Below are 16672 nucleotides of genomic sequence, written 5' to 3' on the forward strand. Positions count from 1 at the left end.
GATTGTGCCACTGCACTCCAGTCTGGCGACAGAGTGAGACTCCTAAAAAAATAACAAATAATAAATAAATATAAAATAAAAATAAAAAACTGGCTGCTTAATGCATAGGGGGCTTTCTTTCCGGGTCATGAATGTTTCAGAACTAGAGGTAGTAGCTGACATTGTGACTGTATCAGATGGTATAAAATACTGTTTCTTGTATTACATATAATACACAATGTTTGTATATATTGCTGTATATATTGTATATTTTGCCATACAGTAGATTATATATTGCTACATATACATAGTATCATGTAGTACTGTAACTATGTAAAATTGTATATGTGGCTGGGCGGGGTGGCTCCCGGCTGTAATCCCAACACTTTGGGAGGCCGAGGCGGGTGGATCAGAGTGTGATGGCGGGCGCCTGTGGTCCCAGCTACTTGGGAGGCTGAGGCAGGAGAATCGCTTGAGTCTGGGAGATCGAGGCTGCAGTGAGCCGTGATCCCAGCACTGCACTCCAGCCTGGGTCTGGCTGGACCCTGCGTCAAACAAAAAACAGGAACACTAGAGAGACAAAAGGTGAGCGCAGGAGGCTGCCGGGAAGCGGGAGCCCCACGGGGTGACGGCCACTTCCCGCCGCCCTGGGGCTGGCCTCGCTGCCGTCAAGCGGCCCGGGCGCGCTTTGCGACAGTCGGTGGGGTCGGGCACCGGCGCAGGCTCGCTTTCCGGCGGTTGAGCCGGGCCGGGGCGCCAGCGCCCGCCTTCCCGTTTCCTCCCGTTCCGCAGCGCGCCCACGGCCTGTGACCCCGGCGATCGCTCCTCAGTGACGAGAGAGCGGGGCCGGGCGCGGCTCCGGCCTGACCTGCGAAGGGACCTCGGTCCAGTCCCCTGTTGCCCCGCGCCTCCCGTTCGTCCGTGCGCGGGCCAGTCAAGGGCCAGTGTCTCGAGCGGTCGAGGTCGCAGACCTAGAGGCGTCCCACAGGCCGGCCCGGGGCGCTGGGAGCGCCGGCCGCGGGCCAGGTGGGGATGCCCCTGCACGTGAAGTGGCCGTTCCCCGCGGTGCCGCCGCTCACCTGGACCCTAGCCAGCAGCGTCGTCATGGGCTTGGTGGGCACCTACAGCTGCTTCTGGACCAGTGAGTGGGCCCAGGCCGAGGCAGGCCCCCCCGGGTACCCATGCCCGGCCGGAGGTGGGACTTAGGGTGGGGGACGCCGCGGCGCCGACCTAGCGGGCGAGCCCTGAGCGCCTGACCTCTCCCTCCCCGCCAGAGTACATGAACCACCTGACCGTGCACAACAAGGAGGTGCTGTACGAGCTCATCGAGAACCGAGGCCCGGCCACGCCCCTCATCACCGTGTCCAATCACCAGTCCTGCATGGACGACCCTCATCTCTGGGGTACCCGGGCCAGTGTGCTGGGCAGGGGGAGGAAAGGCGAGGATTCGGGACGGGCCCAGCCTCGTCAGAACAAACCCCTTCTCGCTGCCTTCTCATGGAGCTCTGGCACTCCGGTTTCCGGGTGTTCTGCCCCAGGGCCGAGACTTTGATTTGTGGAGAGGGCCTCGGGCATGGAGCAGGACCAAGGAACGGCCACAGGGCAGATCTTACAGCTCCTTTAACGTCAGGCCTCCAGAACCCTCTGTTCTCTAAACCATCCAGGGCCCCACAGTGTTGGGAAAAATTTGGGGGTTGAACATAGGATATCCTGTGAGGAAGTTCTGGGCCAGGGACTGGAAGCCCAGTGTCCTGGCTTCAGGTTTGCCGCTGGCTGGGCGGGTACCCTTCAGCCCTATTTGGGAGCCTGGTTGCCACACCTAGAGGTTCCTGCTCTGCTGACTTCACAGGAAGTTGCTTGGCTCCGGTAACCAGATGGCTGGGTGGAGGGGTGCCCGGGGCTTCCACTCCTGAACAGAGGGGTTAGACTGTCCTAGAGCTCATGGGGAGCCACCTGGCCACACTGGAGTCCTTCAGAGCTCACCCTGGCTGCTGGGTAGAGAAAGGCCTATAGATGTCACAGGTGGATCTGGGGAGGCCAGGAAGGAGGCCTTGGAGCCATCCACTAGCCTAGACTGGGGTGGTTGCAGTGACAGTACAGGGAGAAGTATAGAAGAATGGGCATTGTGCAAGTATATTGGGGAGGTGGGCGGTCCAGGCGCCCTGATGAGTAAGACGTGGAGGGTGGGGGAGAGGGAGGAGCCAGGGAGAACGGAACGGTCTGGCCTAAGGGTCTGAAAGATGCCACTTTGGGCTGTAGGGAAATGGTAGTGCTGCTGTCCCTCATTCCCTGAAATGGGATGAAGGAAGGGCACTCCCTGGGGATATGGGAAGTTGGAGCATGAAACCTTTCCTGTCCTCTAGGGATCCTGAAACTCCGCCACATCTGGAACCTGAAGTTGATGCGTTGGTGAGGAGGAATGGGTCCCTCGAAGTGGGCCGGGCCGGCCCCACCTGCCTCTGCCCAGATTTGCCCTCCTCCTGCTCTGCCCAGGAGGTGGCGTCCAGCAGTCCAGGCAGGGCATGGGGTGGGGCCCCGCAGGCCCTCCCCTGTGCCTCCCTTCTGCATGCTGATGATGGGGGCAGGGTGGTGGAGCGGGGTGCAGGGGGCAGGACTAATTGCATCTGTCCCTGCTCAGGACCCCTGCAGCTGCAGACATCTGCTTCACCAAGGAGCTACACTCCCACTTCTTCAGCTTGGGCAAGTGTGTGCCTGTGTGCCGAGGTGAGCTGCTCCTCCAGCGAGTGCAGGGAGGGACTTCTGGGGCAGGAAAGCTGGTGGCCAGTGTCTCTGTTTTGGAGGGACCTATGGGGGTAGGCAGCCCGGGAGCCAACAGGAGGCCCAGCTCAATCACATGCCAGCAGAGGGGGCAGAGGCTGCGGGAGGAGGGATGGCTCCTTGGAGAGCCCTCAACTCCCTGCAACTGCCCAGGGATCGTGTGGACCTGGAGCCTTGGCATTAGAATTCAAGGAGGCATTATCCACACCCTCTTCTCTTAGGGATGTCACTAAGAGACTCATTGAGAACAGTGCATTGTCATTGGTCCATGGTGGCAGTAGCATGTACCCGCAGGCCAGAGGGTTTTGCTTCTAGGAGAACAAACAGGCTTGTGGGGTGAGAACCCCAGGGGATGGGGCCATTTTGATCCCTATTCTACAGACAGGGAGGATCACAGAGATTAAGCTGCTGGCCCAAGGTCATGGGGTAGGAGGTGGCAAAGCCAGGATTCGAATCCAGATTGCTCCTTCCTCTGCAGGAGCAGAATTTTTCCAAGCAGAGAATGAGGGGAAAGGTGTTCTAGACACAGGCAGGCACATGCCAGGTGCTGGAAAAAGAAGAGAGAAAGGTAGGCCAGGCACAGCGGTTCACACTTGTCGTCCCAGCACTTTGTGAGGTCAAGGTGGGAGGATCACTCAAGCCCAGGAGTTTGAGACCAGCCTGGGCAACATAGTAAGACCCTGTCTCTTTAAAAAAAAAAAATGTTTTAAACAAAAGAAAGGTAGAAAATATAAGTTGTATGTAGAATATGAAGGTTCTAGAATAATCCTATTAAGAATTTTGGATTTGGGCTGGGCACGGTGGCTCACGCCTGTAATCCCAGCACTTTGGGAGGCTGAGGCCAGCGGATCACGAGGTCAGGAGATCGAGACCATCCTGGCTAACAGGGTGAAACCCCGTCTCTACTAAAAATACAAAAAAATTAGCCGGGCGTGGTGGCGGGCGCCTGTAGTCCCAGCTACTAGGGAGGCTGAGGCAGGAGAATGGCGTGAACCCAGGAGGTGGAGCTTGCAGCGAGCCGAGATCGTGCCACTGCACTCCAGCCTGGGTGACAGAGCGAGACTCCGTCTCAAAAAAAAATAAAGAATTTTGAATTCTAGCTGGCTGCACTGATGCATGCCTGCAGTCCCAGCTCCTCAGGAGGCTGAGGTGGGAGGATCACTTGAGCCCTTGATTTTTTTTTTTCCTTGAGACAATGTCTGTTGCTGTTGTCCAGGCTGGAGTGCCGTGGCGTGATGATGGCTAACTGCAGCTTCTGTTTCCTGGGTTCAAACGATCCTCTCACCTCAGCCTCCTGAGCAGCTGGGACTAAGGAGTGTGCCCAGCTAATTCTTTTTTTTTTTTTTTTTTTTTTTTTTTGTAGAGTTGGGGTCTTACTACATTGCCAAGGCTGGTCTTGAACTCCTAGACTCAAGTGATCCTCCCACCTCAGCCTCTCAAAGTGCTGAGATTACAGGCATGAGCCATTGTGCCCAACCCAGCCCAGGAATTTGAGGCCAGCCTGAGCAATATAGTGAGACCCCAGGTATAGATAGATAGGTAGGTAGGTAGATAGGTAGGTAGGTAGATAGGTAGGTAGGTACATAGATAGATAGATAGATGATAGGTAGATAGATAGATTAGATAGATTAGATAGATAGATTGATTACATAGATTAGATAGCCAGGTGGGGTGGCTCACGCCTGTAATCTCAGTGCTTTGGGAGGCTGAGGCGGGTGGATCACCTGAGGTCAGGAGTTTGAGACCAGCTTGGCTAATGTGGTGAAACCCTGTCTGTACTAAAAATACAAAAATTAGCTGGATGTGGTGGCGCACGCCTGTAATCTCAGCTACTCGGGAGGCTGGGGTGGGAGAATCACTTGAACCCAGGAGGTGGAGGCTGCAGTGAGCTGAGATCCTGCCACTGCATTCCAGCCTGGGCCACAGAGTGAGACCGGGTCTCAAAAAAAAAAAAAAAAAAAAGATTTTTGTACTTGACTGTGCTCTCTCATCCAAGTGGTGACATGCTTGTGTCTGTGGTTAAGAGATAGCATCTGCCGGGCATGGTGGCTCACGCCTGTAATCCCAGTACTTTGCAGGGCCGAGGCGGGTGGTTCACCTGAGGTCAGGAGTTTGAGACCAGCCTGACCAACATGGTGAAACCCCGTCTCTACTAAAAATATAAAAATTAGCCGGGCGTGGTGACACAGGCCCATAATCACAGCTACTCAGGAGACTGAGGCAGGAGAATCATTTGAACTCGGGAGGCGGAGGTTGCAGTGAGCCGAGATCGCGCCACTGCACTCCAGCCTGGGCGACAGAGCAAGACTCCGTCTCAAAAACAAAAGAGAGATACCATTCTAGTTGCAATGTGGCTGCAGCACGGCCAGGTGGACGCCCACCATGGTGAAACCCCGTCTCTACTAAAAATATAAAAATTAGCCGGACGTGGGGACAGTAGCTCCAGCAGCAGATGATTGTGGCTGGGCCTCCAAGTGTCACGGTGGAGAACCGGAGAAGGGGACTTCTTTGGGATGTACTCTGGACTTGTTGATAGATTAAGTGTAGGTGGGGTGAGGAAGAGAACTCAAAGATGACAACAGGTGTTGGAGCTGAGCCACGGGGAGAAGGGTGCAAAGGGAAAGCAGTGAGGGGGCTGGGAGGGGAGAGGGTGAGTCCTGTTTTGCTTGTGCTGCATCTGAGGAGCCCCTCACCTGTGGAAGGAGAGCAGTCCCAGAGGCAGTGGGGTGTGCAGTTCTGGAACTTAGAAGAATGATCAGGGGGCTGGGCGTGGTGGCTCACGCCTGTCATCCCAACACTTTGGGAGGCCGAAGCAGGCAGATCACGAGGTCAGGAGATCGAGACCATCCTGGCTAACATGGTGAAACTCCGTCTCTACTAAACATATAAAAAATTAGCTGGGCGTGGTGGCAGGCACCTGTAGTCCCAGCTATTCGGGAGGCTGAGGCAGGAGAGTGGCAAGAACCTGGGAGACGGAGCTTGCAGTGAGCTGAGAATGCGCCACTGCACTCCAGCCTGGGCGACAGAGCAAGACTCTGTCTCAAAAAAAAAAAAATAATAATAATTATCAGGAATAAAGATACTGGGAATTCGGCCGCCCCGTCTGGGAAGTGAGGAGCGCCTCTGCCCGGCCGCCCCATCTGGGAAGAAGTGAGGAGCGCCTCTGCCCGGCCGCCCCGTCTGGGAAGTGAGGAGCGCCTCTGCCCGGCCCCCATCGTCTGGGACGTGAGGAGCACCTCTGCCCGGCCACCCATCGTCTGGGAAGTGAGGAGCGCCCTGCCCGGCCGCCCCGTCTGGAAAGTGAGGAGCGCCTCTGCCCGGCCACCCCGTCTGGGAAGTGAGGAGCGCCTCTGCCCGGCCGCCCCGTCTGGGAAGTGAGGAGCGCCTCTGCCCGGCGACCCCGTCTGGGAAGTGAGGAGCGCCTCTGCCCGGCGGCCCCGTCTGGGAAGTGAGGAGCGCCTCTGCCCGGCCGCCCCGTCTGGGAAGTGAGGAGCGCCTCTGCCCGGCCGCCCATCGTCTGGGACGTGAGGAGCGCCTCTGCCCGGCCACCCATCGTCTGGTAAGTCAGGAGCGCCTCTGCCCGGCCACCATCGTCTGGGAAGTGAGGAGCGCCTCTGCCCGGCCGCCCCGTCTGGAAAGTGAGGAGCGCCTCTGCCCGGCCACCCCGTCTGGGAAGTGAGGAGCGCCTCTGCCCGGCCGCCCCGTCTGAGAAGTGAGGAGCGCCTCTGCCCGGCGACCCCGTCTGGGAAGTGAGGAGCGCCTCTGCCCGGCGGCCCCGTCTGGGAAGTGAGGAGCGCCTCTGCCCGCGGCCCCGTCTGGGAAGTGAGGAGCGCCTCTGCCCGGCCGCCCATCGTCTGGGACGTGAGGAGCGCCTCTGCCCGGCCACCCATCGTCTGGGAAGTGAGGAGCGCCTCTGCCCGGCCGCCCCGTCTGGAAGTGAGGAGCGCCTCTGCCCGGCCGCCCATCGTCTGGGACGTGAGGAGCGCCTCTGCCCGGCCACCCATCGTCTGGGAAGTGAGGAGCGCCTCTGCCCGGCCGCCCCGTCTGGGAAGTGAGGGGCGCCTCTGCCCAGCCACCCATCGTCTGGGAAGTGAGGAACGCCTCTGCCCGGCCGCCCCGTCTGGGAAGTGAGGAGCGCCTCTGCCCGGCCGCCCCGTCTGGGAAGTGAGGAGCGCCTCTGCCCGGCCGCCCCATCTGGGAAGTGAGGAGCGCCTCTGCCCGGCCGCCCCGTCTGGGAAGTGAGGAGCGCCTCTGCCCGGCCGCCCCGTCTGGGAAGTGACGAGCGCCTCTGCCCGGCCGCCCCGTCTGGGAAGTGAGGAGCGCCTCTGCCTGGCCACCCATCATCTGGGAAGTGAGGAGCGCCTCTGCCCGGCCGCCCCGTCTGGGAAGTGAGGAGCGCCTCTGCCCGGCCACCCATCGTCTGGGAAGTGAGGAGCGCCTCTGCCCGCCGCCCCGTCTGGGAAGTGACGAGCGCCTCTGCCCGGCCGCCCCGTCTGGGAAGTGAGGAGCGCCTCTGCCCGGCCACCCATCGTCTGGGAAGTGGGAGCGCCTCTGCCCGGCCGCCCCGTCCGGGAAGTGAGGAGCCCTCTGCCCGCCCCCCTCGGGAAGTGAGGAGCGCCTCTGCCCGGCCGCCCCGTCCGGGAAGAAGTGAGGAGCGCCTCTGCCCGGCCGCCCCGTCCGGGAAGAAGTGAGGAGCGCCTCTGCCCGGCCGCCCCGTCCGGGAAGTGAGGAGCGCCTCTGCCCGGCCGCCCGTCCGGGAAGAAGTGAGGAGCACCTCTGCCCGGCCGCCCCGTCTGGGAAGTGAGGAGCGCCTCTGCCCGGCCGCCCCGTCTGGGAAGTGAGGAGCACCTCTGCCCGGCCACCCATCGTCTGGGAAGTGAGGAGCGCCTCTGCCCGGCCACCCATCGTCTGGGAAGTGAGGAGCGCCTCTGCCCGGCCGCCCCGTCTGGGAAGTGAGGAGCGCCTCTGCCCGGCCGCCCCGTCCGGGAAGAAGTGAGGAGCCCTCTGCCCGGCCGCCCCGTCTGGGAAGTGAGGAGCGCCTCTGCCCGCCGCCCCGTCCGGGAAGAAGTGAGGAGCGCCTCTGCCCGGCCGCCCCGTCCGGGAAGTGAGGAGCGCCTCTGCCCGGCCCCCCGTCTGGGAAGTGAGGAGCGCCTCTGCCCGGCCCCCGTCTGGAAGTGGGAGCGCCTCTGCCCGGCCGCCCCGTCTGGGAAGTGAGGAGCGCCTCTGCCCGGCCGCCCCGTCTGGGAAGTGAGGAGCGCCTCTGCCCGGCCGCCCGTCTGGGAAGAAATGAGGAGCGTCTCTGCCCGGTCGCCCCGTCTGGGAAGTGAGGAGTGCCTCTGCCCGGCCGCCCCGTCTGGGAAGAAGTGAGGAGCACCTCTGCCTGGCTGCCCCATCTGGGAAGAAGTGAGGAGCGTCTCTGCCCGGCCGCCTGGTCTGGGAAGTGAGGAGCGCCTCTGCCCAGCCGCCCTGTCTGGGATGTGGGGAGCGCCTCTGCCTGACCGCCCCGTCTGGGAGGTATACCACGGAGGCCAGAAGCAATCTGGGGGCTGGACGTGGTGGCTCACGCCTGTGGTCCCGGCACTCTGGGGGGCCGAGGCGGGTTGATCACTTCGGGCTAGGAGTTCGAGACCAGTCTGGCCAACATGGCGAAGCATATGAAAAATGCAACAGACAAACCAACCAACCAACTCAGTGACAACAGGGCAGGTCTATCCTGGAGTCATACTCTAATTTTTTCTATTTTCCTCCCTTTCTGATCCTTTATCCCACTTTCTTTTTCTTCCTCTTCCTTCTCCTTCTTCGTCAAATAGAGGATTGAGTTATTATCACTGATCCATATAAAGTCCCTCTCTCATTTATTTTGATTCCCACTCCCCATTTCTATTCCCCGTCTTCCCATGTGCAGCCTTCCTGGTATGTTTGATATGCATCTTTTTGTTTGTATGTATTTTTAGAAAATGTTTATTGTTTTTGTGTGCAAAAAAAATTAATAAAAAAAAAGATACTGGGAATTCAACCACAAAAACCACAAAGTCACGAATGCAGAGTGAGAGTCTTCAGAGAGAGGGCAGAGGCCCAGGATGGCACAGAGGGAGAGAGAAGCCACCAAGATGGCAGGGAGCCATGGCCAGAGAGAAAAGCAAACCAGGCGCCTGTGGCACCATGGAAGCAGCAGGTGATGCTGGAGAAGCGTTTCCATGGAGTGACAGCTGCCAGAGCCAGATTATTGTGGCCCGAGGGCTGGTGGTGCTGCAGTTGGCGGGGAATGGAGACCGCAGGGGCGGCAAGTCCTCCCAGGGGTGCAGTTGGGAGGAAAAAGAGACAGAAGGAAGAGTAACCAAAGGATATTAGAGGTCAAGGAGGGGTTTGTTATTTCTAGCTGGTCAAAGTAGAATGTGGTAAAACCCAATAAAGTAACAACAAATAACAAAGAGGGGCTTTTAATGGAAAGCTGCAGTGCCCGCCCCTCACCTCCCTAGCCCCACTCCTCAGAAGCAGCCCCCTGGAGTGGTTTCTCTTTCTGCTGCTTTTGGAGGCTACTTCTGTCTCTGTAAAGAAACAAGCAGAGGCCACAGTGTCTTGGCAAATGACCATGGCATCGTTTATCCCAACCTGCTCTGAAAGATGGGGACTCTGCTCATTCACCCCTCGTCCCTGCCTCTCAGTTCCTTCAGCAAAGAACTAATAATATGTCATTAAGACAAAGGCAGTATTTGGCACACTTGGCTTCTATGTTCAAAAAAATTCCCTTTTTCCCCAAGCGTAGACTTTAATATGGTATTTAAGTATCGAAGTGATTTGACACAAGTGACACAAGTGAGCAGTAGGAGCATTTGCAAAAGCTACAAATGATGAAGTCTTGCTCCAAAAGCATATTATTATGATTTTTTAAATTCCAGTTTCAAGCTCAATGGATAGGTTGTATCAGTGGGTTTTAGTAGAGAAGGGGCCAGGACCTATGAAGACTCCCCTGTACTATTACACATGCTGCATCCCAAGTAGGGAAACTGCTGCTTTTCCCATGCCCTGAGAAAACTCCAGTGGGTCATTGCCCCCTCCCTCTCGCCCGAGTGGGCTGCTGGGTCAGGGCACTGTTTGGGTTGGGTTGAGATTCCTGGATCCCTAACTAGCAACTTTCAAAGAATCGGCCTTGGAGAGGACAAAGTTCATTGCCAGAGGTATTCCCAGTGTCTGTCTCTCGCTCTGTGATAGGGCTTCTTTACTCTCCACTTTATAAGATGAGGATATCTGCTATACCCCATTCCTTCAACCTGTCCACCTCTTTCCTGTTTTGTCTCCCACATGATTACTTTTCCATCACCAAGGTTGATGAGATCCTTACTGTGTACTTACTGTCTCCAAGCGTCCCCAGGCTTCCAGCCAGCACGCAACAGCCAACATTGGCTTCAGAAGGAAGGAGGTTTGCATTTCCTTCTCTTGGGTGCAGTGTCATGGTCTCAGGGTTATCTCCAATGTGGAAAGTTGCTAGACCAGGAGCAGTTTGACTCCACTGTTTTTCAGTCTAGCAAGTTTGAGTTTTTCCCAAGCTCTTGATGTGTGTTCAAATGAATGTTCTCCCTTTCCCAAGAGGCCTCCGTATAAGGGAGGGTCTAGTTTCCTGGGGTGCCCTGAGAAGAAGGGGTCAGCAGGAGGGAGGAATGGTGGAGGCTGAGGCCTCAGGCGGGTGCCCTGTGAGGAGCGGCTGTGACAAGCGGCTGAGACCCCAGCAAAGGGTTGTTGCCCAGAATCTGGGGCCTAAGCAAGGTTGGAAATCACAAATGCACTTGGTTTCTCTAGCAGCTGGCATATGGTAGGATCACCCCAGGAGTGGCACCTTCAAAGAGAAAGGAACGCATGAGGCTCCAAGAGCGGTCGGCTGGCAGCCAGGGCCTGGCTGGGGAGGGAGGGCAGGTGGTGCGCTGACCTGGGGATCTTTGAGAGTGTGCAGGAGTATGTGGATGAAGCAGCCCAGCTGGTGAGCCACTGAAGACGGGGTTCATAGGTAGATGGAGGAATTGCCAGGTCAGAATCTCGGTAGGAGATGACTTGAGCTGATGCTTCCTGGCACTTAGGGGTTTAGAAGATATTAGGAAGGAAGCCCCACAGCGTGCCCAAGTGCCATGCAGGCCCTGGAGATGGTCATTGGAGGGCGTCTATGTGGATGGCACAGTGGGGGATGGGAAGTCCCTAATCTGCTGGGGCTTTCCCAGCAAGCAGGGACTGAGGGGGATAGTCCCCAATGCATGGGCCCCAGGGAGAAGGGCCTGTTTCATTGAGGTTTGGAGAGTGTTGAGGGTAAGCTAACCTGTCACCCCATGCCCCCGAGAATGGTTACTGATGGGGAGAGGCCTTTTCCTTGCAGGAGATGGCGTCTACCAGAAGGGGATGGACTTCATTTTGGAGAAGCTCAACCATGGGGACTGGGTGCATATCTTCCCAGAAGGTCAGCAGGGCTGACTGGGTCGAGCCCCCCCAGTATGAGCGGGATGGGCTCCCAAGCCTCGCCTCTGTGCTCTCTCACCAGGGAAAGTGAACATGAGTTCCGAATTCCTGCGTTTCAAGTGGGGTAAGGGCTGCTGGTCTCTGGCCACAGCCATCCTCCCGGCCCAGAGATGGCCCTGTGGGCCCCTGGCTCCCGCCCCCTCGGGCTGGGTTGTATGGGGGTAGATGGGCATGTTGTAGCGCCAGGAAGGGGACAGGTGCTGAGACTAGGGCCTGCCTCTCGCAGGGGCTTGCCCAAGGGAGCTGAATTGAACTGGAGGATGTCGGGGGTGGCACTGGCCAGAGGCTGGCACAGAAGCTTGGCTCAGGGCCCAGCTTATGCTAACATTTCTACCTCCCCACCGGGCAGGAATCGGGCGCCTGATTGCTGAGTGTCATCTCAACCCCATCATCCTGCCCCTGTGGCATGTCGGTGAGCCTGGGGACGGGGACAGAGAGATGGCATCTGGGGTGGGGGGCCTGGGACTCCCTCTGGTCCCAGGCTGCCCTGCTCCACCCCACGTCTGGCCTTCTGTCCACTGTGTTGCAGGAATGAATGACGTCCTTCCTAACAGTCCGCCCTACTTCCCCCGCTTTGGACAGGTGGGTAGGGACTGCTGACCTTTGGCTGCCTGTCTGTCTGCCTGCCTGCCGTCTGCCCCGTGTCTCCCACTCAGCACTATGGAGGCCAGCTGCAGGAGGAGCTCAGCGTGAGGCTACAGCAGGGGACCGAGTGGAACATAGAGGGGCTTCCTGGCACCGAGACATTAAAATGAGAGCAGAGGAAGTCAGGCTGGGGCAGAGGTGGGCTGTGGGGACAGGACAGGTCATCTACAGCACAGGACCCAGGACCAGGACCTCGTTTTAGAGGAAGAGTGGCCCCTGGGGAGTGTGTGGCACAGCAGAGCCGGGGCTTAGCTTCTGGCTCCCGGGTTGCTTGGGCTGGGGCTGTGGGCACTCCTCCTGCTCGTCATCACTCTTGGCGGCCACCCCACAGAAAATCACCGTGCTGATCGGGAAGCCCTTCAGTGCCCTGCCTGTACTCGAGCGGCTCCGGGCGGAGAACAAGTCAGCTGTGAGTTTCCTCCTGGGTCCCCCGTAGCTGTCCCTGGACCCCCTGCTGCTGGCTGCCAGCAGGGTGCCTCCACCCTCTCCGTCCTGTCACCCTCCCAGGGCACCTTGGCCAAGCTTCCCGAGGGGTGCAGGCCATCCCTGGTCCTTTCCCTCAGGTGGAGATGCGGAAAGCCCTGACGGACTTCATTCAAGAGGAATTCCAGCGTCTGAAGACCCAGGCAGAGCAGCTCCACAACCACCTCCAGCCTGGGAGATAGGCCTTGCTTGCTGCCTTCTGGATTCTTGGCCTGCACAGAGCTGGGGCTGAGGGATGGACTGATGCTTTTAGCTCAAATGTGGCTTTTAGACAGATTTGTTCATAGACCCTCTCAAGTGCCCTCTCCGAGCCGGTAGGCATTCCAGCTCCTCCGTGCTTCCTCAGTTAAACGAAGGACCTCAGCTGCCTCTCCCACTTGGCCAAGCAGGGAGGAAGAAGCTTAGGCAGGGCCCTCTTTCCTTCTTGCCTTCAGACGTTCTCTCCCAGGGGCTGGCATCAGGAGGGAGCATAGAAGGCAGGTGAGCAACCAGTTGGCTAGGGGAGCGGGGGGCCCACCAGAGCTGTGGAGAGGCGACCCTAAGACTCCTCGGCCTGGCTTCTACCCACCGCCCTTGCCAAACCAGGAGCTGCTCACGACCTCCTCAGGGATGGCCATTGGCCACGTCTTCCTTCTGCCTGAGCTTCCCCCCGCCACAGACCCTTTCCTCGGGCAAGGTCTGGCCTCAGGTGGGCCGCAGGCGGGAAGAGCAGCCCTTGGCCAGAGGTCAAGCCCAGCCACGTGGAGCCTAGAGTGAGGGCCTGAGGTCTGGCTGCTTGCCCCCATGCTGGGGCCAACGACTTCTCCATCCTTTCTGCCTCTCAACATCACTTGAGTCCTAGGGCCTGGGTTTTCATGTTTTTGAGACAGAACCATAAAGCATATGTGTTGGCTTGTTGTAAAATGCCTCTGGCCTCTCTGTAGGGGTGGAAATGGGAAGTGACTGCTGGACAGAAAGGCTGAACCCTTAGTGCCCTGGGCACATGCAGCACACTTGAGCAGATGGGCATCAGCCTCTTCTGCACCAGTCACTTAAGGCTTCAGTTATTGTCTGTAATCCCTGTAACAACATTGCAGAAATAGGGATTAATCTCCTCATTTTGCCAAGGAGGTGGAGTGAGGCTAATGAACTTGCTTCAAAACCCAAAGCTAGCCAGGTAGATTGGGGCCACACTTCAGAGAGCCCCAAGTGTGGAGAATCAATTGGATCCTACCTGGGCTGCATCATAGGTGGGAGAGGAGCTCTGAATAGCCCGGCAAGTAGCCAGCCGTGAGCAGCGCACACTGCGATCAGGAGGTGGGACTGGCGTTGCCCAGATGGAGCTGGGGGTCTTGGGTGGGAGCAAAGGCAAATCCAGGGTGGTGGCGTAGACACAGTATTAAAAATACTATAACAGAAACGTGGAAAGAAAGAAAAGATAGAACCACCAAAGATGATCCAGCAACAAGAGAAGATTCAGACAACCAGGTCTTTCAGCAGTGTTGGTGCTTAATTATTTCAAAATAAAAGGTTTTTTAAAAAAATGACCAAAAAGGGAAAAAAATTACCTGGGAGAAACCAAACACTTGTAATTAAATATAGATAAAAGCAGCTGGGCACCATGGCTCATGCCTGTAATCCCAACACTTTAGGAGGCTAAGGTGGGCAGATCATTTGAAGTCAGGAGTTCGAGACCAACCTGGCCCACATGGTGAAACCCCATCTCTACTAAAATACAAAAATTAGGCCAGTCGCAGTGGCTCACGCCTGTAATCCCAACACTTTGGGAGGCCGAGGCGGGCGGATCACCTGAGGTCGGGAGTTTGAGACCAGCCTGACCAACATGGAGAAACCCCCGTCTCTACTAAATATACAAAATTAGCCAGGTGTGGTAGCGCACGCCTGTAGTCCCAGCTACTTGGGAAGGCTGAGGCAGGAGAGTCGCTTGAACCTGGGAGGCGGAGGTTGCAGTGAGCCGAGATCGCGCCATTGCACTCCAGCCTGGGAAACAACAGCAAAACTCTGTCTCAAACAAAAAGGCCGGGCACGGTGGCTCACGCCTGTAATCGAAGCACTTTGGGAGGCCGAGGCAGGCGGATCACGAGGTCAGGAGATCGAGACCATCCTGGCTAACATGGCGAAACCCTATCTCTACTAAAAATACAAAAAAATTAGCCAGGCATGGTGGCGGGTGCCTGTAGTCCCAGCTACTCTGGAGGCTGAGGCAGGAGAATGGCATGAACCCGGGAGGCAGAGCTAGCAGTAAGCCAAGATCACACCACTGCACTCCAGCCTGGTCGACAGAGTGAGACTCCATCTCAAAAACAAACAAAAAAACCCCAAAAAATTAGCCGGCGTGATGGTGCACGCCTGTAATCCCAGCTACTCAGGAGGCTGAGACAGGAGAATCACTTGAACCCAAGAGGCAACAGAAATTTATTTAAAGCAACAGAAATGTATTCTCTCCCAGTTCTGAAGGCCAGAAGTCCGAAATCAAGGTGGCACCAGGGTGGGTTCCTTCTGGGGCTGTGAGGGAGAGCCAGCTCCAGGCCTCTCTTCTGACTTCTTCCGGTGGTTCCCAGCAATGCTCCGTGTTCTTTGGCTTGCGGAGGTGTCATTCCAATCTCTGCCTTCAGCTTCATGCGGCGCTCTCCTCCCTGTGTCTGTCTCTTTTTCTCCTCCTTTAAAAACACCACGCATTGAACTAGGGGTCACCCTTATCCAGTATAACCTCACCTTAACTTGATTCTGTCTGCAATGACTTTTATGGGGACACTACTCAACCCAGTGCATATACTCTATGACCTAGCAATTCCCCACCTAGTTATATACCTATTGAAATGAACATCTATGTTTAACAAAAGACATATACATTGGCTGGGCGCAGTGGCTCCGCCTGTAATCCAAGCACTCAGGCCGAGGCAGGCAGATCTTGAGGTCAGGAGATGGAGACCATCCTGGCTAACACAGTGAAACCCCGTCTCTACTAAAAATACAAAAAATTAGCCGGGCGTGGGGGTGGGCACCTGTAGTTCCAGCTACTCAGGAGGCTGAGGCAGGAGACTGGCGTGAACCCGGAAGGCGGAGCTTGCAGTGAGCTGAGATCGCGCCACTGCACTCCAGCCTGGGGGACAGAGCGAGACTCCGTCTCAAAAAAAAAAAAATAAATGCTAAATAACGAGTTAATGGGTGCAGCAAAACAACATGGCACATGGATACATATGTAACAAACCTGCACATTGTGCACATGTACCCTAAAACCTAAAGTATAATAATAAAAAAATAAAAAAAAAGACATATACATAATTGTTCACAGCAGCATTAGCCATAACAGCCCAAATGGGAAACCAACCAAATGTCAACAGTTAAAGGACGCAATCAGTGGTGACGTATTTATCCAGTGGAATACTATGCAGCAACATTGTTACATGCAGCCACTTGAATTAATCTGCCAATGTTGAGCAAAGAATCTAGACACACAATAATACTCCCCTTCAGAGTGGAGGAGAGGGCTGAGTGCGGTGACTCACACCTGTAATCTCAGCACTTTGGGAGGCCGAGGTGGGTGGGTCACCTGAGGTTAGGAGTTCAAGACCAGCCTGACCAACATGGTGAAATCCCGTCTCTACTAAATACAAAAAATTAGCCGGGCGTGGTGGCACATGCCTGTAATCCCAGCTACTCGGGAGGCTGAGGCAGGAGAATTGCTGGAATCCGAAGGTTGCAGTGAGCTGAGATGGCGCCATTGCACTCCAGCCTGGGCAACAAGAGCCAAACTCTGTCTCCAAAAAAAAAAAAAAAAAAGAGTGCAGGAGGGAAAAATATTATACTGAATAATTTCCTTTATTTAAAGCCTCAAAACAGCCAAAACACATCCCATCATTTTTAGGAATGCATGCTTAACTGGTCAAACTATAAAGACCAAAGTGATTAGCACAAGAATCAAGTTCATGGTCACATTGGGAAGTGATAGTAAGGGTATGAGAGGGGCTTTCGGGGCAATGATATTCAAATTCTTGACCTGGGTGATGCCATGGGACTGTCTGCTTTGATAAGCATTACACTGTACATCTTTATTTTGTGGTTTTTTTTGTTTTTTTTTTTTGAGACAGAGTTTCACTCTGTCACCCAGGCTGGAGTACAATGGCACGATCTCTGCTCACTGCAACCTCTGCCTCCTGGGTTCAAGCCATTCTCCTGCCTCAGCCTCCCTAGTAGCTGGGACTACAGGCGCACGCCACCACGCCTGGCTAATTTTTCGTATTTTTAGTAGAGACGGGGTTTCACCGTGTTAGCCAGGATGGTC

At 56.3% G+C, this 16672-nt stretch overlaps 1 protein-coding gene across 6 annotated transcripts; it reads left to right on the plus strand.

Moving 5' to 3' along the window:
• The first annotated feature begins 687 nt into the window (after positions 1-687).
• On the plus strand, positions 688-13290 carry TAZ (tafazzin). Of its 6 annotated transcripts, XM_030807139.1 has the most exons (11): positions 699-1120; positions 1254-1382; positions 2343-2388; positions 2618-2703; positions 3236-3325; positions 11120-11200; positions 11282-11323; positions 11609-11671; positions 11789-11841; positions 12236-12313; positions 12468-13290. In XM_030807139.1, exons 1-11 carry the CDS (start codon positions 1012-1014, stop codon positions 12567-12569), a joined length of 879 nt encoding a protein of 292 aa, XP_030662999.1. In that variant the 5' UTR covers positions 699-1011; the 3' UTR covers positions 12570-13290. The 6 variants fall into 6 exon arrangements, 5 of the variants coding, with proteins under 5 accessions (XP_030662999.1, XP_030663000.1, XP_030662997.1 ...); XM_030807140.1 differs by lacking the exon at positions 11282-11323; XM_030807137.1 differs by lacking the exon at positions 3236-3325.
• The last annotated feature ends 3382 nt before the right edge of the window (positions 13291-16672 follow it).

The sequence above is a fragment of the Nomascus leucogenys genome, chromosome X (assembly GCF_006542625.1).
Source record: "Nomascus leucogenys isolate Asia chromosome X, Asia_NLE_v1, whole genome shotgun sequence".
Lineage (NCBI taxonomy): Eukaryota > Metazoa > Chordata > Mammalia > Primates > Hylobatidae > Nomascus > Nomascus leucogenys.